General features: G+C 33.7%; 2 protein-coding genes across 2 annotated transcripts; both read left to right on the top strand.

Annotated features, from left to right (window-relative positions):
- The first annotated feature begins 9,211 nt into the window (after positions 1 to 9,211).
- LOC118063422 (sterol 3-beta-glucosyltransferase UGT80A2) lies at positions 9,212 to 17,517 on the top strand. The gene is made up of 14 exons (XM_035077444.2): positions 9,212 to 9,655; positions 9,839 to 10,020; positions 10,234 to 10,473; positions 10,921 to 11,032; positions 11,683 to 11,853; positions 12,600 to 12,663; positions 12,811 to 12,868; positions 12,975 to 13,152; positions 14,723 to 14,853; positions 15,555 to 15,657; positions 15,797 to 15,873; positions 16,082 to 16,129; positions 16,218 to 16,367; positions 16,999 to 17,517. Exons 1-14 carry the CDS (start codon positions 9,502 to 9,504, stop codon positions 17,170 to 17,172), a joined length of 1,842 nt encoding a protein of 613 aa, XP_034933335.1. The 5' UTR covers positions 9,212 to 9,501; the 3' UTR covers positions 17,173 to 17,517.
- A 1,338-nt stretch (positions 17,518 to 18,855) lies between these two features.
- LOC118063404 (protein LATE FLOWERING-like) lies at positions 18,856 to 19,395 on the top strand. Its single transcript, XM_035077421.1, has one exon. It carries the CDS (start codon positions 18,856 to 18,858, stop codon positions 19,393 to 19,395), a length of 540 nt encoding a protein of 179 aa, XP_034933312.1.
- Positions 19,396 to 20,192: the final 797 nt, after the last annotated feature.

Raw genomic sequence — 20,192 nt, 5'->3', positions numbered from 1 at the left:
CAAGCATTAAGCAAAAAAAAAAAAAACCCATTTTAGAGCAAACAAAACCATTGTTAATTAATACAAAACTCAAAACCAAAACATACAAAAACTCAAGAACAATATATTTTGGTTATATCAAACATGACTAAATAAACATAAATTAATCAAGAAAAGAAAGAGAATTTTTTAGTTTTTTTACAAGTTTTACACCACTTCCCCAATACAATTCTATTGTTTATTTATGCAAAAATAAAAAAATATCAGAAACATCATAGGCAAATCTTAAGTTAAATTTGATTTGATTTGAAGAAAAATGAAAAAAGGGGGTACGGGGATATCAAATTTGACTTTATAAAAAAATCATTATAGTGTTTATTTTTTTGAACGAGTAATCACTGAAAATACTTTTGTAGAATGAATCTGACAAAGTGTTGTCAAAGAAATATTCAAAAGTTGAAGGGGAATAAGAAAGATACACATGACTAAATAAACATAAATTAATCAAGCATCACAAAAATTAGAGTTTATAGTTAATTAGAACATATTTTTGGATGGAGATAAGGAAGAAACTCATAGTCAGTGTTTGTTATGAGAGAACAAGTTTACCAACACCTTTACTTGTTGGTGTTTGAGTTTCCCCAATACAATTCTATTGTTTATTTATGCAAAATAAAAAAAAATATCAGAAACATCATAGGCAAATCTAAGTTAAATTTGATTTGATTTGAAGAAAAATGAAAAAGGAGGTGCGGGGATATCAAATTTGACTTTATAAAAAATATCATTATAGTGTTTAATTTTTTGATGAACGAGCCTACATAATCACTGAAAATTAACTTTTGTAGAATGAATCTGACAAGGTAATGTCAAAGAAATAGAAGGAGGCAAGCAAGAAAAAATATCAAAAGAAGAGAAGAGAATGAAGGGGAATAACAAGGCTAAACTTTTTTTTGGAATGAGATGATAAATCTTAAACAGTGGTTAACAATGGTGGTAAAGCAATATTTTCAAATCTACTAAAGGTTGTTTTGGAATTTTTTTCCAACAGTTAATTTCTCCATAATTTTATGGCTTTTTATTATTATTATTATTATTGAGAGTGAAAGAAGGTCTTCAAGTTGTCGATGGAGAGGTAAGAGAGAGGTAAAACATGTGTGGGTTACTTTTCAAAAATCAAGATTCAACCTTTATTTCTGGTGGGACCCACATAAAAAAAGGTTCATGAGTAACCAAACACTAGATTTTTATGTTTTAACACAACCTCACCCATGACTGCAACACCAAACACCTTCTTATTATGTGAGTATTTTGTATCAAGATTCAATAAACTATAAACTTACATAATGGGTCTTCATACCTCTTCACTTCCTAGGACGTAAGTCCATTCTCTCTTCGCTGTAATGTGATTTGATTTTGGAGGGTTTTGGCCGGGACTTGTTTTCTCTTCTCTAAGCTTTGGTTGGTGAAAATTCTTATGGTTGCATTTGGTTTGTTCTGACTAAAAAGAGTCATTTACATCTATCTCTCTCAGTTTTCTTATAGGGTTTGGGTGAGCTGGGTTGGGTTTGGCTTAGGTTTTCTTTTGGTCTGTTCAAACACCTTTAAAGCAATGTTTCTAGGATTTCCTAATGACTTAAGGATTAAAAGGATCTTTAGTGTTGTCATGGATGTGTTCAGTTTCATTCGATTATAGATTTTGGCTTGGAAAAGATGGCTCATAATGATGATAATACATTTAATGCACTACCCATTTAGAAGGACCTATGCTCCTGCAACATTGGAAAAGATGATGTTTACTGGGTGAGATTGGACGTTCGCTTGCATCTGAGTAATTGATTTCTCATTTATGTTATTAAGCTAATTGGTTCGCAATAGGTTTGTGAAGTTTTTCTATTGTTCTAGTGTAGTTTGTCTTTTTATCGACCTTAGTTTGATATGTTTTCATTTTAATTCTTGTTTAATTGGACTTCTTTACTCCAACATGCTACTACTTTTCCTAGGCTTTCCATGTTGGGGATATTTATTTTATTTCTGGAGTTTTTCCATTATAGGTTCATTATTTTCTCTTTTCCTTTTTCTTAGCCTTGCTCGTGGTTCCTTTGTTGTTATTCAGTTATTTGTTGAACCATTGATTATTTTTTAGGCTTTGACTATGAAGAGATTTTTTTTTTATGTGGATGAATTATTACTTGATAGCAGAGGCACAATTTATAGTTTTTTTAAGCATATTTGCTTTTAACTTAATGTTGATTACAAATTAGTTTTGATGATGTATTGATTGTTATTAAAGAATCCTTCTATCTAAAACCTCGAAACTTGAAACCCACCTTTTCTTATTTTATGTCACCTAAAATGCTTTTAACCAAGTGTTCTTAAGTGGGAAGGTGGGTTTATATATATATATATATATATATATATATATAGAGAGAGAGAGAGAGAGATACTTGTCAATCAAAAAGAGGCTGCCAAGCCGACACTACAACAGGGAACTTCAACTCGAGCTTAGTCGTTATGTAATTATGCAATGCTTGAATTTATTATTGGTCAATATATATTTTTATTTGATTAATTGTGGGTAATAAATTAGTAGTTGTTATATCATTTACTTGAGAAAATAAGATATATGATGCAAAACTGGTTCGCTGGCACACAGAATCATCTGCGAAACTGGTTTACTGGAACACAGAATAGTTAGTGAAACTGGTTCTTTGGTGATGCAAACTTGTCAATAAACTAATTCACTAGAGCAAAAAATAGTCCCCTAGAACATAAAATTCAAAAGAAATCACAAACGCATGCAGGCCACTGTTGATGCAAAAATCATTGACAAAAATTGAGTCGTTGTCGACTCAGAATTCATCAACGCAACACAATTTTATAGTTGACACTGAAATTATCAGTGCATATGGTTCACAGCTGACTTAGAAATCGTTGACAAAAACTGAGTCGCTGTGAACTCAGAAATCATTAAAGCAACACAATTTCATAACTAACGCTTAAATCATCAGTGCATATGGTGCACAACTGACTTAAAAATCATTAACGAAAACTAAGTCACTACTGACTAAAAAATTATCAACGCAACATAATTTCACAGCTAACGCTGAAATCGTCAGTGCATATGGTCCACAGTTGGCTCAGAAATTATTAACGAAAACTGAGTTGTTGCCGACTCAGAAATCGTCAACATAATATAATTTCATAGTTGATGCTGAAATCACAGTGCATATAGTCCACAGTTGACTCATAAATCGTTGATAAAAAACGAGTAGCTACCAACTCAGAAATCGTTAATGCAATATAATTTCACAGCTGACGCCAAAATCATTAGCGTGATCCATGTTGCTGTTGATTCGAAAATTTTTAGTAATGATGGAGTTGTTTCTAGTTCTACTTCTTTCCTTCAGCCGAAACATCCTTACTCTTTTATCCCCAACTTGGACATACAATTCATCACATTTTATCATAAACCATACTCGAAACTATAATTCACAAACATATGTGACACTACCAAAAGCTTGATGTCTTCTTCCAAGTGCAGGAGTGTCGAAGTAATAAATAATTCGGTAAGACCGGGGTCGAACCATAGGGAGGTTAACTATATAAATTATAAACAACAACAACAATTAGTAGTAGTAGTAGTAGTAGTAGTAGTAGTAGTAATAACAATAATAGTAATAATAATAGTAGTAGTAGTAGTAATGATATTAATAACAATAATAGTAATAATAAAAAGAGCTTTGAGATGTAAGATTGATTTAAGGATTAAACAATAATAAAAACAAATGTCAAGGTTAGAGGATCCACTAATGATACTTCAAACAAATATAATATAAACTCTTATTACTCAATTGGAAACCACACACAACGGAGGTTCCAATTAGACTATAATTGTTAACATGATTACATGAATTATCTTATTCGAGTAATGCCAATACTTGTAAATATTATCAGGTATTCATGGTGATAACTTATGTTAACAACAAATCAAGTTCCTTTCATAGCACAAGTGTAGGTTATACCATAAGGTTGGGCTATGAAAGTGCCAAACATTTATTGTACCAAGGGTTGTTTAACGTAAATCTAGATTAACCATTTAACAAGCAAGGTATTAAGAGTGAGCAAGATAATAAATATAAAACATGTTAGTATCAAGCATTAAAATCCATGTTGAGTTTATACTATACTTATTCTTACACCATTAGTGTAACCTTTTCACCTTGACATAATAGATTTAGCTAAACATAATGAAAGAAATAGATTTAGCTAAACATAATGAAAGAAAGAAACATAAATAAACAAGATAAGAACATAATTATATAAATAAAGGAAAAGAAATGAAAAGCATAAACAAAAGATTAATATAACATTAAATAAAACTTAAACATTACAAAATACAAAGAAAAAGAGCAAGAGCATGATCTTGATCTGAACACCAAGATGTCTAAATGCATGGCAAATGCCTCCTTTTATAGGTCAAAATTTGGAACTATTAATTTGATGAATAATTGTTGGGTGGGTGGCCACATGTTGACTTGGTAACAATCCTTATCTTCTTATCTGAACAAAATATCATTGCTAATGTAAGAACTAGAACCACCTTTACCATGAAAGTTCTAGGAAATTCTCTTAGCTTTCCAGGAAAAAAAAATTGAGGTCATTTGGACTTCTAGAACTCAAGATATGACCTAATTACCAAACAGTGTTCCAGTTTGGACTGCACCAACATCTTTTTTCTAAGCTTCACCCTCTCTTTATCTTCACAATTTCAGTAGTTGAATTCATCAATGAATCCTTTGATTTATGTGATAGGCCTGCATTTAAGATAAACATTTACCATATATTAAGGTATCTTATAGTATCAGACTTGTTATTATAAAACATGATTTAGTTAAGGAGTTATTGATACTTCAAGTGCAAAATGATGATATAAAACCTTGATAAACACGCACTTTAAAGTACTAATCAACATGCTTACTTTATTGATTCATAAACACATATGTCCATTCAACACATCAATAAAACCAAGGCATTAACTAGAAGGAGTCCTATTTCAGTTACAACATGCCCTTTCAAGGTTTACCAATAGCATAATTGCATTTCAACAACATTTCAACATGTTTTCACTGAATTTTATCAATGACATATGCAGAAATTACATCATTTATACATATATAATTATGTTTTCTAGTTTAGGTATGACTTTAAGGTCTTGACAGGGTCATCTTTCAAGTATTTGGTCACCTAAGTTTATGGTTTGTCAAGCTTTCATTATGGCTGGCCATTTAATTAAGTTTGTACATTCAAAATTATACATCTCCCTTGTTGAATTTTTTTGTATATAGATCTCTAATCCGGACCCATTTTCATCCCTTTTCCTAGTCTAATTTTCCTTGGCAGCTATTGGAAAATCCTAGGTCATTTAGTTGAGGTTTTCATCTTCCTTTTTAGTCTCAAAATCACAAAAACGATGGAAAAGAGTCCTTGTTCATACCTTATGGTTCTCAATAGCTTTAGGAAGTGGTTTGGTGGTTTGTTCTTCTCTTTTAGTCTAGTTTCTTCCCTTTCTCACCTGTTATCCAGCTAGCTAGTTACACCCCTTCTCCTTCCTAGATTTTAGCCATTAACCTCACTCTCTAGCTCTTTTTTTACTCACACAATCAATGAAGGGGGCATGTAGCTGGATTGGGTCTGGTTTTTTATAGAGAAGAGTTTGAGGAGCAAGAGCATGCAACTGGACACATGTAGCTGATGCAGCTGGTCATTGGGAAGATGATGGGTCACCCTTTTTCTCTCCTTGTATTTATAGCCCCTACAAGTGTGCTAGAGGTGTTTGAGGGTTGTTCTACCTTATCCTTGTTCCTTTTTAAGTTATCTCATAACTAGTTTTCCCCTTTTCCAAGGTCTCTCAAGAATAAACCAGTCTGGTTCCTTTAATTTTATTTAGTATTTGTTGGCCTTTTGTTTAAGTTTTCATCAGGATTTCATTTTTTCTCTAAAGTTGGCTGGTTTTTCACCCCTTAATTCTTCCAAGTATAGTTTGGCCAAAGACAAGAATTGTCGGGTTTTACAAAACACATAGATTCATCAATACATATAGCCATTGTTGACTTAGAAATTGTCAACAAAAACAGCGCCATTGTTGATTCAGAAAATCATCAACGAAGATGATCTCACAGCTAACACATGGATTCATTAGCGCACACAGCCCCTGTTGGCTTAGAAGTCGTCAATGACAACTATGTCGCTGCCAATTAAAAAGTCAGCAGCAATGGTGAAGTCGTTTCTGGCTTTACCTTTTTTTTTTTTATTGGGTGATAACAATATTTGAAAATATAAATGTTTAAATTTGTAATAAGTAATTAATTTTTATATTATTTTAATTCCATTTTATATATTTGATTTTAATGTTTTTTAATTATTCTTCTACTTCTAGTCATATAATATATATATATATATATATATATATTTTAAAAATATTATAATTTATTACTGATGGGGCTACCGACAAAACACTTCCGTAGGTATATATTTCAAAGAGTTGGAAAATAATTATTGCAAATATCATTATTATTGTTAACTCTTTGATGGAATTATAGATGATATTTCTTTGATGATATGTTACATTTACCGACAAATATACCGACAAACAAATAAAAACACTGATAGAATTGCATACGGTATTTTGTTAGTTACATGACAAACATCTCGAGGGAAATATTAGCGGAATGAACCGACAAGAGTTTTGCTGATTGACAGTTTTCATTCGTGAACTCGTTGGTAAAATACTTATTAACAAACTATGAGTGTAAATACTGATAAAAATTTCCATTAATAAAACTGTAAAATCTAGTGATGCAAGTTTTGAATTGAACAGAGCAATATCCATTATCTATTTAAAACCCAACTTTGTCCTTGTTATCTATACTCAAATCCATCATGAACTCGAACTATCTTTAAAATATTATACCATTCAAACAAATATCCATCAAATTCCAATGAAATTGATATTTTGTAAAGACTTGTTTAAAACTAGATTATATACTAAATTGAATTTAACTTGTAAGCATATTTTGATAACTTAATATATATTTTATGTTTGGGATAAAATATTAAGCCATATAATTGCATTCAATTATACTGTTTGTAATTCTTATAGAAATAAATTGAATTAACAATTTTAAATATTTTACTCTTAATTTAGAAATATAATTTTTGTTATAAGACAACTTCTCATTACCCTAAGAGGTATTGATATCTCCCTTTGATAATTTCTTAGTAGTGTTGATCGTAATGCAAGAAGAAGATTTAGAGCATGTTTGGATCCTATTTTAAAAAAGTTTTGAATTTTTTTTTAAATAATTTTTTTTATGTTTTAAAATTGTTTTAATATGTTAATATTAAAAATAATTTTTAAAAAATAAAAAAAATTATTTTAATATATTTCTAAATAAAAAATATTTTATATCAATATTATTATCATCGCAATTTCAAATAATCATTTCGAAAAATCACTTTCGCTATTTCTTCAGAATAATTAAGCACTCGAAACATGTTAATTTACTATCGGAATCAAGCACCCGAGGCTCCCAAGTTCAAGGTTTTCAATGTGGCTCCATTCAATGCTGAGCTATAATTGAAGAAATACCCCGTTAAGAAATTGCATAACATTTGTCAAAATCCCATCCCAAATGTGATTAGATAAAACTTTTAAATTAGAAGTGTTTGTAAAATATAACTGTAATTATAGTTTTTTTAAAAATATTTTTGTTTAAAAATATATTAAAATAATATTTTTTTTTTTTTAAAAAATTATTTTTAATACTGATATAACTGTAATTAAATATAACTTTAATTATGGTTTTTTTTTAAATATTTTTTGTTTGGAAATACATTAAAATAATATTTTTTTATTTTAAAAAAATTATTTTTAATACTGATATATAAAAAAAAATAATATGAAATATTTAAAAAATATTAATTTAAAATAAAAAAAATTTAAAATTTTTTAAAATACAAAAACAAATAGTAAAAATAAAAAAAATCCTTAAAAAGCCATTTATAAGAAATATGAAGCTCAATCTCGACTGATAAACTAGGGATCTCATCGCTAAAATCCAGATTCATCGCAGCCAGCACGTACCCCCAGTAAAAAAAAAAAAAAAAAAAAAAGTCAATAGGAGAAGAGTGTTATTCAGACCTGCACTTCCCATTGGTCTAGAACCCCGCAGCGTATCAAGGATCGATGATGTGTCTGCAGCCATTTCCTTCACCCGCGATACAAAATATCACGTGCTTTAATTCATCTATATATATATATATTTGATAATATTTTTTAAAATATTTTTTATTTAAAAATATATTAAAATAATTTTTTTATTTTTATTTAACACATCAAAATATTAAAAAAAATACTATTTTTAAAGAAAAATATATATTTTTTTAAAAAAACCGAATACCCAATAGGTACAAACAATGTTGTCAAAAAATCGAGTTTCACTTTTAAAATCTTACGATTTTACGAATCAACATGTATTTAATATGTCAAATCGGATTAAAACTCAAAAACTAGTAAAATAGGTCAAATTTGTTCAAATCTGGTAAAGTCGGGTCGATTTTACAAGTTTGAAAAATATATAAAATGTGCAATTTGATAATCAATGTCTCGATTTTAACTATAATTATTATAATTTTTTAATAACACAAGTTACTTGTGGATTTCATTTTTATAAAATTAAAATACCTATTCATTCTTATGTAAATTATTAACATATTAATTGATATATTACTTTGTTTTAGCTGGCAAATATATAAAATAAAAATTGTAAATTGACATACTTGATATTTGAAGTAATTAATGTTAAATGGTCTATCAAAATTTAAAGGGTCTCATTTATCGTAAATGACAAAATAAGTGGATCGATTTGTTCAAAAAATAGAGGAATCAATGTGAAAAAAAATAAAGATATTTAAAATTTTCTATTATTTATTTTATTTTTATTTTAATTATATTATGTTATTAATTGTCACTTGATTAAAATTATTAATATATAATTAATTAAAATATTTTACTTATCATTTTACAATTTTAATTTATATTATTAAAAAAGCATTTCAGACAACATCGGGCACGGAAGCCGTCCCCACTGCGCTTCCCAACATAGAAGACAGACACCACGAGCAAAGACAAATAACAAAACCGTAATTCGCCTCGATCATAAAAGGGCCGGCAAATTAAAATACACACGTGTCACCATAATCTTAGCGGCCCGGAACCCACTCCATCGAACGTGCCTCTCCTCTCTCTCTGTGGCATCCTTTTGTACTTTAATTCCCCACAGCTCAAAAAGAAAAAAGAAAAAGAAAAAAGAAAAAAGAAAAAAGAATCCCTCCAAGTTTTCGACTTTCTCGGAAACCAAGCACACTCTCCCACGCACGAAACACTCTCTTTGTTCTCTCTAGAATCTACCGTCAGATCTGGATCAGAACAAGAAGAGCTCGCCGGAGCCGGTTGCTGCGATGGCGGAGTCGCAGCAACGGAGTTCGTCTTCTTCGAGTTCCGGCGAAATCTCGGTAAGAATCGAAGGGGAAATCAGCATTGGTGTTGAAACCAGCGGTGATGGTAATGAATTGGAGAGAAGAGATGCAGTTGATGTTGCTTCAGTTAGTAACGGTAATTCGTCAAGTTGTTGAATTTAATTCTGTTGTCAAAAACAGAATTCTGTAGTTCGTTTCTAATTAGTAGATTCTGATAACATTGTTGAGCATAGGGATGATAAATTTCCGTTGACAGTTTGTTTCTTATTGTGTTTGCCTCATTTCTTGGTTTTATGGGCTTATAGATTTCTTTGTTTAGGAATCAGCGGCGGCGGGACATCAAACACTTCAAGGGTTGAAAAGCCTGGTGTCAACGAATCAGAATCAACTCCGAGTCGGCTTAAGTTAGAAAGATCCAAAACTGAGGGGCAAAGACATCAAAATATACTTGCTGAAGAGGCTGCAAAAATTTACGATGACAAGCTTCCTGATCAGGAGAAGGTATTATTAGCCTTCTGCTAATATTCGGTCTCCAATTCCTAATTACGATGGCTATTCAAGATGTGGAATAATTTTAGTTAATTTTGGGACAGTGATTAGTTGTTCCTAGTTGATTTAGGTTTTTATTTCCTATAATTGTGGTGTTTTAAGTTCTTGAAGATGATGGAACCATGGTTAGAGTTTTTATTTGATTTTTTTTTTTTAAATATGCAGCGTATATTGTTGAACAGAATGGCAACTGTCAAAGATAATGGAACTGTAGAAGTTGTGGTTCCAGGGGATGTCGAACCCCGAACTCTTGGGGTCGAATCTGATTATGCATGTAATACAGTTGCTGATGACGAGCCTCTTGATGCAACAGACCAGTATGTACCGCCACTGCAAATAGTAATACTCATTGTTGGCACGCGAGGAGATGTGCAGCCATTTATTGCGATAGGTAAACGTCTACAGGTTAGTCGATGATTCTTATTATCAGCTTTTCAATGGGAGCCCTATTCATGAACAGTTGTTTGAACTTTTAATCTTCAAATTTAAGCATGTGTAATATGTTTGCTATTTATTCCACAGAAGCTTTTAAAAAAAAATGAAGGTTGGGTTGACTTAGCCATTATTCATTCTTTTGCTGCATTTGATCACCCCCATCATTTTTGGCCTATCTTTCTAATGGTTTTATTTATGTACAATGCTGATTGTGTGCTTTCTTAAGTATTGGTTGCTGAAAAAGCTTGCTTCTTGCTATGTTATGTGAACAAAGAAAATCTAAAGTTCCGTGTTGTTCACTGTATTGTTTTCAATGAAAATGCTAGTAAATATAAGGTCGGATTATTATCTACTATTTTGTTTTCAAGGCTTAATCAGTTGCAAATATCGGTTCATTTACAAGGGCTTTTTGTGCAGGATTATGGCCATCGTGTTAGACTGGCAACTCATTCAAATTTCAGAGAATTTGTCTTGACAGCTGGGTTGGAGTTTTTTCCTTTGGGTGGAGATCCTAAAGTTCTTGCTGGCTGTATGTATTTAGAAATGCCACTTCTTTTAAGTTATTGGGCTCTTTTCCCCCCTCAGTCTTTATGTTAAGTCTTTTGGAATAGTTCCATATCTCTTAAGTCATTGAAAGAATTCCAGGAAATGGTTTTCATTGTTCATGCTGCAGCCTATGAACCATTCTTTTTGTGCAAAATGCACTGTTTGTTTATTATAACAAAGTGCAGTTCGGATGATATTTTGTCAAATTTGTAGGATTCTACCTGTGGATTACTCAGCATGGACAAAAAGTTTTAAGTTATACTTCAACAATAATAGTAACCCGGTCTCACTAGCAACAGATAATGCATACTTTTGTCTTTGTATTTATTTCTGTATGTTCAAAAGAGTGCTATAGACAAATTTTTTATTGCAAAAGTTTTGACTGGAGAATTTTGGAGTTTATCTGAAACATTTAATTTTTCTTTCAAAGCAGCTTTCTAGCCCCAGTAAGTGGCTTTGTGTACAAGTTTCTGTTACAAATTTCTTCAAATATTTTTGAGACTGATTCTCCAAAAGAATACATTGTCGATTGCAACTCTGATTTACTAGAGTTTATGCTTTATTGGATGCTTGCAAATTCAGAATTTAAATTCCTTCACTAACTTTCATGTTTTGTTTGGCTTTAATGAGCAGACATGGTAAAAAATAAAGGATTCTTGCCATCAGGGCCTTCTGAGGTATCCATTCAACGAAATCAAATAAAAGAAATTATATACTCCTTACTTCCTGCCTGCAAGGATCCTGATATTGATTCCAAAATCCCTTTTACGGCAGATGCTATCATTGCCAATCCTCCAGCATATGGTAAAACTTCTTCTGAAACTCTCATAATGTTTTGTGCTTCAGTTGAAATCTGCTGAGTTTCCAGCACCTCTGTAACTCTTCCTGACTATAATCAACTGTTTGACATAAACCCTAATTGTACTCGTTCTTCCATTAAATGGGATCATGATTTTGTAAATGGTGCGTCACTGTACCTTAGGATAAATTCCTCCATTTCCCCTCGTTTATTCATTCTCAATTTTTTTCTGTTCTTTATCGATTTTTGGTTTCATATCTGGCATCTCACTTGTTATGTCTAAAATTGCTTTCCTAGTACACGAAGATCAAGGTAATTGAAGCATTTATTTTTTAACTCCCTCATTTGGCATTGTTCTCCCTTTTATTTTGAAGTGGGGGTTGAGGAATGGGAGTTTTTTTTTGGTTTGTGAAATGATTCTTATATTTCTCTGTTCACTCAACTTTGTTTTAGGAAAGGGCAATCCTCTTGCTCTTGTTCCTCCTGTGGTAATATTTTGTAAACTCCTTGGATGTGCATCCTCTCTCTCTCTCAGTTTTCTTCAAGTTTTAGCCATTATATTGCTGTTTTGCATCATCTTCTCTTCCACCTCTACATTTCTTTCTCTTGTGTGTCTATTATGCAGATGTGGCATGTGTATTTTTCTTTTGCATGGAACATCTCTGTTTGTTTCTTACATAGATACATTCAACTTGTATTTATATTTTCATGTTCAATATTCTACAACTTACCCCTGTAATGTTTTCTTTAGGTCATACTCATGTGGCAGAGGCCCTAAAAGTACCGCTTCATATATTCTTCACCATGCCATGGACGTAAGTCTTCTTTGGGTAATGGAATCTTGATTAGTAGGATGTAGCTTCAACATTCTTACTGTTTGTCAATGTTGACATATATAAATCTCTTTAATGGGTAAATCCTCAACTGTTTTAAGCAATTTTTTTTGTATCTTTTTTTGCCAGGCCAACTAGTGAATTTCCTCATCCCTTGTCGCATGTCAAGCAATCAGCTGGATATCGAGTAAGCCCACTGGATTTTTTTCCCTTTTAGCTCTCCTTGTAGCTTCGATTTCTTTAAAATATCTGGTTATTTCTGACTTACTTTTGACCACGTGCAATTTCTGTAGCTTTCATATCAAATAGTCGATTCGATGGTTTGGCTTGGAATACGGGACATGATAAATGATTTAAGGAAAAAAAAGTTGAGGCTACGACCTGTCACTTATCTCAGTGGTTCTCAGGGATCTGATTCTGACGTGCCATATGGATACATATGGAGTCCTCACCTTGTCCCTAAACCAAAAGGTGCTGCATACAGGGAGAATGTCGAAAGTTTGCATTAAAGTTTTACCTGCATCTGCTAATCTTCTGCCATACTAAATAATTATAGCTAACATTTCATATTGAGTGCTTTTCCTGTTGCAGGACAAATATAGGAGAATGTTTGTAGCTGGATGTTTATTAGGTTAGGTTGCATAATATGAAGTTTTAGGGCTTTAGGAATAGAAAAGCAGAACAGAGAGAATAAACTTCTACCCTCACACTAAAAGGTTTAGGACTCACTTCTAGATTGGAAGCCTCACTCTCACATAGCCTAGCAAAAGCTGCAATTTATTCAATAGAAAAATTCTCTACTAGAAATCAAAATACTAAAAGCATATTTATAATGCTCGAATGACTCCTAATCCTGATGGGACTTGGATTCCTATGTAGGAAAACATAAGGATTCCAATATAAGAAACATAAACAAGTCCACTTTTTTAAGGACGAAATAAAGTATCTGAACAGGAAAAATAGAACAATAGACTCCTATCAAAATTCCAGCGATTCAGTAAAATTATAGAATTGCCCTGGACAACTTTGATGCAGCTCTTTTGGAACTAAACAACATCAGAAACTTAAACCAACTCCCACAAGGAGTCCCCTCCTTTATCCCACCAAATTATGGCGCGTGCCTCGAGGCTTGCATATCTCTCCCATATCCCTTTTGTATACTTTAGACTGTTTTCTACCATGTCCGCTCGTGTGTCTTTGTGAATTTTACACAACCAGGGTTATTGTTTTAGACAAAAGAATGATTATTTGGTAGCACCTGAACCTTAAAATGTTTTGTTTGTGATAACTAATTGTATCCCCTTAGGTAATTGGATTAGGGTGTTTGTGGTCAGCGAGCTTCTAATTTCTTTGCTTTGCTTTGAGCATCTAGTGTCTTTTCTTGATATGCTTGAAAGTTGTCTTGGAATGATTTTTTTGGTCACTAAATGCTTTGCCTTTTATAAATTTTTGAAAAACATAAGGAACTTGTGCTATTATCCAAGCTTCAAGGTACCCTTTTTTCCTTCGTAAGGTTGCAACAAGTCAAAGCAATGCTTTGGACTGCTCACACTGGGTTTGGTAAAATCTTTTTTGAGTTTGAGGTTGAATGAATCTCCACTATGCTGTTGCCTAATATGACAAATCATAGAATGTTTTAAGGATGATTCCTTCTGCAGCGGTGATTTTTTTTTTTTAAATTCAAATGGCTTTAATGGATATAACTATAAATCAATGTTTACTGGGATCTATAAAATGATCCTGAGATGGAGCATATAAATAGTTTGTTCTTGATCTTCCTTGCAAATCTAAAACTGTAGACCCTAGTCTTATCCAAGCTTCGATCCTTTACTGAACAAGTTTGAGGTCACGTTTGAGTGAGTTTATTAATATTCATAACTGATCACAAATGAGTTTTTATCAGTCATGAGTCATGCTGTTTATGGATGGTTTATTTCATATTATGTGCGATTTCATATTAAACAAGCTGGTATGCAAGCTGGCATGACTTTTAATGGAAAGATTCTAATTTATAGTTTGCATTTTTCTTCTTGGTGTGCAGATTGGGGGCCTAAAATTGACGTGGTAGGCTTCTGCTTTCTTGACCTAGCATCAAATTATGAACCTCCTGAATCGCTTTTGAAATGGCTTGAGGCTGGTCAGAAACCTATTTATATTGGATTTGGTAGTCTTGTGAGTTCATTTCCTAGTTCTTTCTTTGATTTTGTTATTTAAAGGAAATTTAAGGTCTATTTTCTATCCAAACATTAAAGAATTGTAAATGTATGTTCTGACATGCGCATTATGGAATCTTGAACATAATTCTTATATCTTATGTTGTTCTGACATGGGCATGAGAGAGATTCTTGAACATCAAGAGTTCCTATGTGTTTTCTGGCGAAGATGATACCTATTTATTCATATTTGGTTTGTTTGAAGTGGATTATTGTTGAAGTTTAAGCAACTGCAGTTCAAAAAGAATCAACTGCGGCGGAACCTTTTCGTGTTCAGATACTACCATTTGATGTAATCCGCTGGCTGTCTCATGTGATAAAAATAGTCCATATTGTTTTCATAGGACTTGAAACCTGTTGTTTCCTCCCCGGGACATAACTGATCTTATATGTAATAATTTGTTAGCACGCTGATGTCTCAACTATGTGTGGATTAGTGTGTGAATTGAGATATAATCATAATTGCGTATTTGGTCCACATCAAAGTGTCAGTGCCCAATAATTGAGTGCGGAATTGATACCAAGAAGATCAACTCTGCAATAGGATTACACTAGTTGTTATCATACATGCTCTTTTTTCCCCTCCATTTTCTTAATTTATTTTCTCAGTTCACTCTATTTTTTTAGATGTTGTCCTTACGTTCTTCTTATTCATGTCAGCCTCTCCAAGAACCAGAAAAAATGACCCAAACAATTGTTGAAGCACTGGAGCAAACTGGGCAGAGGGGCATCATTAATAAAGGCTGGGGTGGCCTGGGCAACTGTAAGTTTCTGGTCCCCCCTTTAGAGTTTAGTATGTTTACTAGCTGTTTCTTTTTCCTGCTGTACTGTCCGTGTGCACAGCATATGCATCTTTAGGTTTTCGAACGCAATCCATTTAGCTTAATTTTGGTTCCTCTCAGTGGCAGAACCGAAGGACTTTATATACCCACTGGATAACTGCCCTCATGATTGGCTATTCTTGCAATGCAAGGCAGTGGTAAGGCTTAATTTTTCAGCTTTGTCAGTTGGATATAATACTTGAGAAACAACTGTCACTCATCAAAATCTATAAAATGCAAAAGAGTAGGGAGGTGAAAAGTTTGAGTAGTTGATGATGTTGACTGGGTATTGTATATTCTTCAATTTTTGCGTTTCCTTTTTCAATCTTGTTGTCCCATTGTTGATAGCTTGCACTTTGCTGTCAGGTTCATCATGGAGGTGCTGGAACAACAGCTGCTGGTCTTAAAGCTGCGGTAATAGCTGCGGCTTGTTCGTATTGTAGATTTCTGTGTCCTGTCCTTTCTGTCTTTTTTCTTTATCCTTCTTCTCTCGTGAATGTAGTGCCCTACAACCATTGTGCCTTTCTTTGGTGACCAACCCTTCTGGGGTGAGCGGGTGCATGCGAGAGGAGTAGGTCCTCCACCCATACCTGTTGATGAGTTCTCACTTACCAAGTTGGTTGAGGCGATACATTTCATGCTAGATCCCAAGGTAATGTCAAATCACTGGACATATATATACTAGCTGAGGATAAAAAGAAAGAAAAAAAAAAAGGTCAAAATCTACAATCCACATGCACAGTCCTCTTTTCCTTTCTGGCCAGGCAGAATTTATGATCTTGCGAAAAGCTTGACAAGGAACTCTTTTTGATAAACTCAAGTTCATTTTGGGAAGGGGGGGAAAATGCATGTGCCGGGACCTCCTTATATTCATTTACTCATCCAGGGAACTCCTTTTGATGGGATTAAGTTCACTTCATCATGTATGAAGGGCATTAAGAGAGTTTGAACTTGGGCAATCTCCTTCAGCTAGAGTACATAGGTTTTTAGACCCTCCGATCTGGAATTAAAAGCATGATCCTTCTAAACTTGGCAAAAAGATACAGTTTATGGCTGCTGTCATCAAGGAGCTCAAGCTTTAATATTTACTCATGTGGCTTTAAAAACACTTCTAGTTATTTTGAGCTAAAAAAGCAAACCGTAAGCTTTCCAAAACATGTCAAGCTTGCCTCTACATCAATTACAGTCGCCGCAAAAGTAGGATCACTGTCATTTAGAACTAGAAGAAACTATATTTAACGGATTCTAGGCGAGGGATTTACCCGATTAACTTAACATGTCAGGTCAAGGAGCGCGCGGTGGAGCTTGCCAAAGACATGGAGAATGAGGATGGTGTTGCTGGAGCTGTAAAAGCATTCTTCAAGCATCTCCCTCCAAAGAAGCCCGAGCCCGAGCCAGAGCCGTCACCGGAACCATCAAGTATTTTCTCCTTCAGTAAATGTTTTGGTTGTCCCTGAATCTCAACCGGATCCATCTGGACTTGGCGGAGGGGTACTCATCTACCTGTATAGCATGATAAGATTCCTCGGTAGTGGTGTGTCTACTGAGTACTAACCGAGATAGAATATACCTGTTTCGTGAACCGCCCGAGGAATTTTCGACAATACTTGTTAAATTGTAATTATCTCCATTTATTGCGGTCAGTAGGCACGTACTCGGTGCAACAGTTGAGCCGTTCCCAGAGTTTGCATGTTCGTTTGTTTATAGCTTAACCGTTTTCGTTTCCTTTTGGTTTCATGAGAGGATGGGTCATGATCAAGGGTCTCTCTCTCTTGGCGTCACCTGCCCAGGTGGATTCTGAATTTGTGGTTTATGTTTGTGGCAGTCTTTTTATTCTTTAAAGAAAAAGAAAAAAGAAAATCGAAAACTGAATATAGGCGGCGTCTTTTGCTTGACTCTTTTATGTCGCTTCCCTGCAGATGAATGTCTCGATTTGCGGTCCTTGTCTAATTGGAGTGGGTCCCATGTTGCCTTAAATCTGGCCATCGTCCCCCGTTATGTTGTATCGAAACCGTGTGAATAATCACCGCCGAACCAAGATGATCTTAATTGAAGTTCTTAATGGTTGCGACGTGTGCGGAGGCGATGTACTGGAAGCGAAGCTCTGGGTTCTCCCTGGTCGGGGGCATGACAGAGGCTTCGGCGCATGCCAGAAGTGGATGAAAAGGTGACAGATTGCACGGAAATGGCGGTGGAGAATGCAGGACGAGTGGCTGTTAGCCCCATAACTATTATTTATAGAAAGCAGAGGAAAAAAACAGCCTTTTGCATGGACAGAGCATTTAACACAACCAATTACTGCGGTTCAGACCAAGTGGGCACTGGTTTTAGCTTCTAAGTCACCCGATCCTACCACGTAGGCCATGAAAGTTGATCGTCCAAGCGCAGCTTCTCTGACAAATCTGACTCTCCTCTTTCTCCAAAACTGATTAGGCTATCCATCGTGACCATTTCAATTTCTTGACACAAGAAAAAAAAACAAATCCCTCTATCGAATGCTCCTTATTGGAGAGTGTAGCCCTTGCTTGATCGGGAGAACTGTGCATTGGAACCTGTGGGAACCTGATTAATCCAAAGATAAACCAGAGGATTAAGTTCTCACTGCCCTTCACTTGTGACAAGAAACTTTAGAGTGGACGAACCAGACAAACAGTTAACTCCTTCCAAGATGAAATGCATTTGCCCATGAAACTGATCATTGTCAGAGAGGAAGAGAGAGAGAGATTCCTCCAGTAGCAATGCAGAAACTTCCCCGCTTCTCTCTCTCTCTCTCTCTCTCTTCTTATCTCTTCTGTTCCCGAGCCCATGCAGCACCCTATTTAATGATGTTACACAGAGACTCCTTGCATCTTCCAATTCTCCTGAGAACTTAGCTTCCGAACTCTCTTCTCTGCTACTCTTTTTTCAGATCAAAGTATATATCAAACACCAAGTCAGCACATTTGGGTATTTCGTCCTTCTGCCTTTCTTTTCAAGCGTTTTTATCTGCTATTCTTCTTCAACGTTTCTTATCAATAAAATAGATTTAACAAAAAGAAAGGTTTCTCTTTCTTTTTAGTCTCACTACAGTCCATTTTGTGACTTTTATTTCATGATGACAGTTGACCTTTGATGATTTCTTTTTTCTCCTGGTAGCAGACATGGAGCCCGAAGAAGAGGTCTGTCCAATCAACGCAGGAGAAGACACAACAGCACGAGTGTTTCCTTGTTTATTCTGTTCAAGAAAGTTTTACAGTTCTCAAGCCTTAGGAGGCCACCAAAATGCTCACAAGAAGGAGAGACATGCAGCAAGGAAGGCAAAAAGAGCATCTGAAATATTCCCACCACCACCATTCCCTATGATGTTTGCTCCTAGTCATCATTTAGGGCTTTTGCATCCTTCATTGTACATAACTGCTCATGCAGCCACCCTCCCGTGTCCTCCTACTCGCCAGTTTTCCGATCGTTTTGGATCCAATAATGCAGCGAGGTTTGATAATGTGCTGTTTAATGGGAGCAGCAGGTATCGTCAATATGATCAAGAAGATGAGCAGAGTTTCTTGAACTGGCAAAGAAGCATGAGATTCAATGGATTCAACGAAGGTGGGTCCAACCAATATCTTTCAAGGGTGAATGGCAATCCCAACATGGGGATCAGGAATGATAAAGATCAGAAACTTGATTTGACTCTTCATTTATGAAGAAAAATATGGTAAGATAATGACCTTGGCCGAACGGGCTGGATTAACTTTTGTAGCGACAAGCTTGAGAACTAATTAACTTTTAGTTATGGAATAAAGGGATTTGTATATTTAATTTTCAATTATCTTTATCATTTGTTCATATGGTGGCCATTAAGGAAGGTTCTTGACCTCCAGACATTTTTAGACATTTTTAATCTTTTGTCTGTGGTAAACTAATCATCAGACTGGACTGGTTTACGTGTTAATCAAGATTAAGTTCTTCTAGATCTTGCATGTTTGTTTTTTCATTTTACAAATGCTTTTTGAATTTTTTTATTTTAAATTAATATATTTTTTAGTGATTTTAAATAATTTAATGTATTATATTAAAAATAATTTTTAAAAAATAAAAAAATATATTATTTTAATACATTTCTAAATAAAAAATATTAAAAAAAATATTTATCATACTTCCAAACAAAAATACATCTCTCTCGTATCAATTCATCTTCTTCTTTTTTATCTTTGAATAACCAAGTTTTATTTTTTTTTTATTAAAGAATTATATAACTTAATAATTTAAATTATTAGATAAGATTTCAATATATAATTTATATTATTATTTAATATATCCTCTAAAGTAAAAAAAAATTTTAGGCTTGAAATTTACATAAGTCACACGTGTTTAATTTTTATCAAATAAATATGAATAATAAGATTTGAATTTATGATTGCTTGGTTATCAAAGTTTTGATACCATGTTAAAGAATAATCTCAATCTAATAGCTTAAATTATTAGGTGATGTTACAAGATA

This window comes from Populus alba, chromosome 14, assembly GCF_005239225.2.
Source record: "Populus alba chromosome 14, ASM523922v2, whole genome shotgun sequence".
NCBI classification, from domain to species: Eukaryota; Viridiplantae; Streptophyta; class Magnoliopsida; order Malpighiales; family Salicaceae; genus Populus; species Populus alba.
Note: the sequence above shows the minus strand (reverse complement) of the source record. Positions and strands in the feature narration are given on the sequence as shown.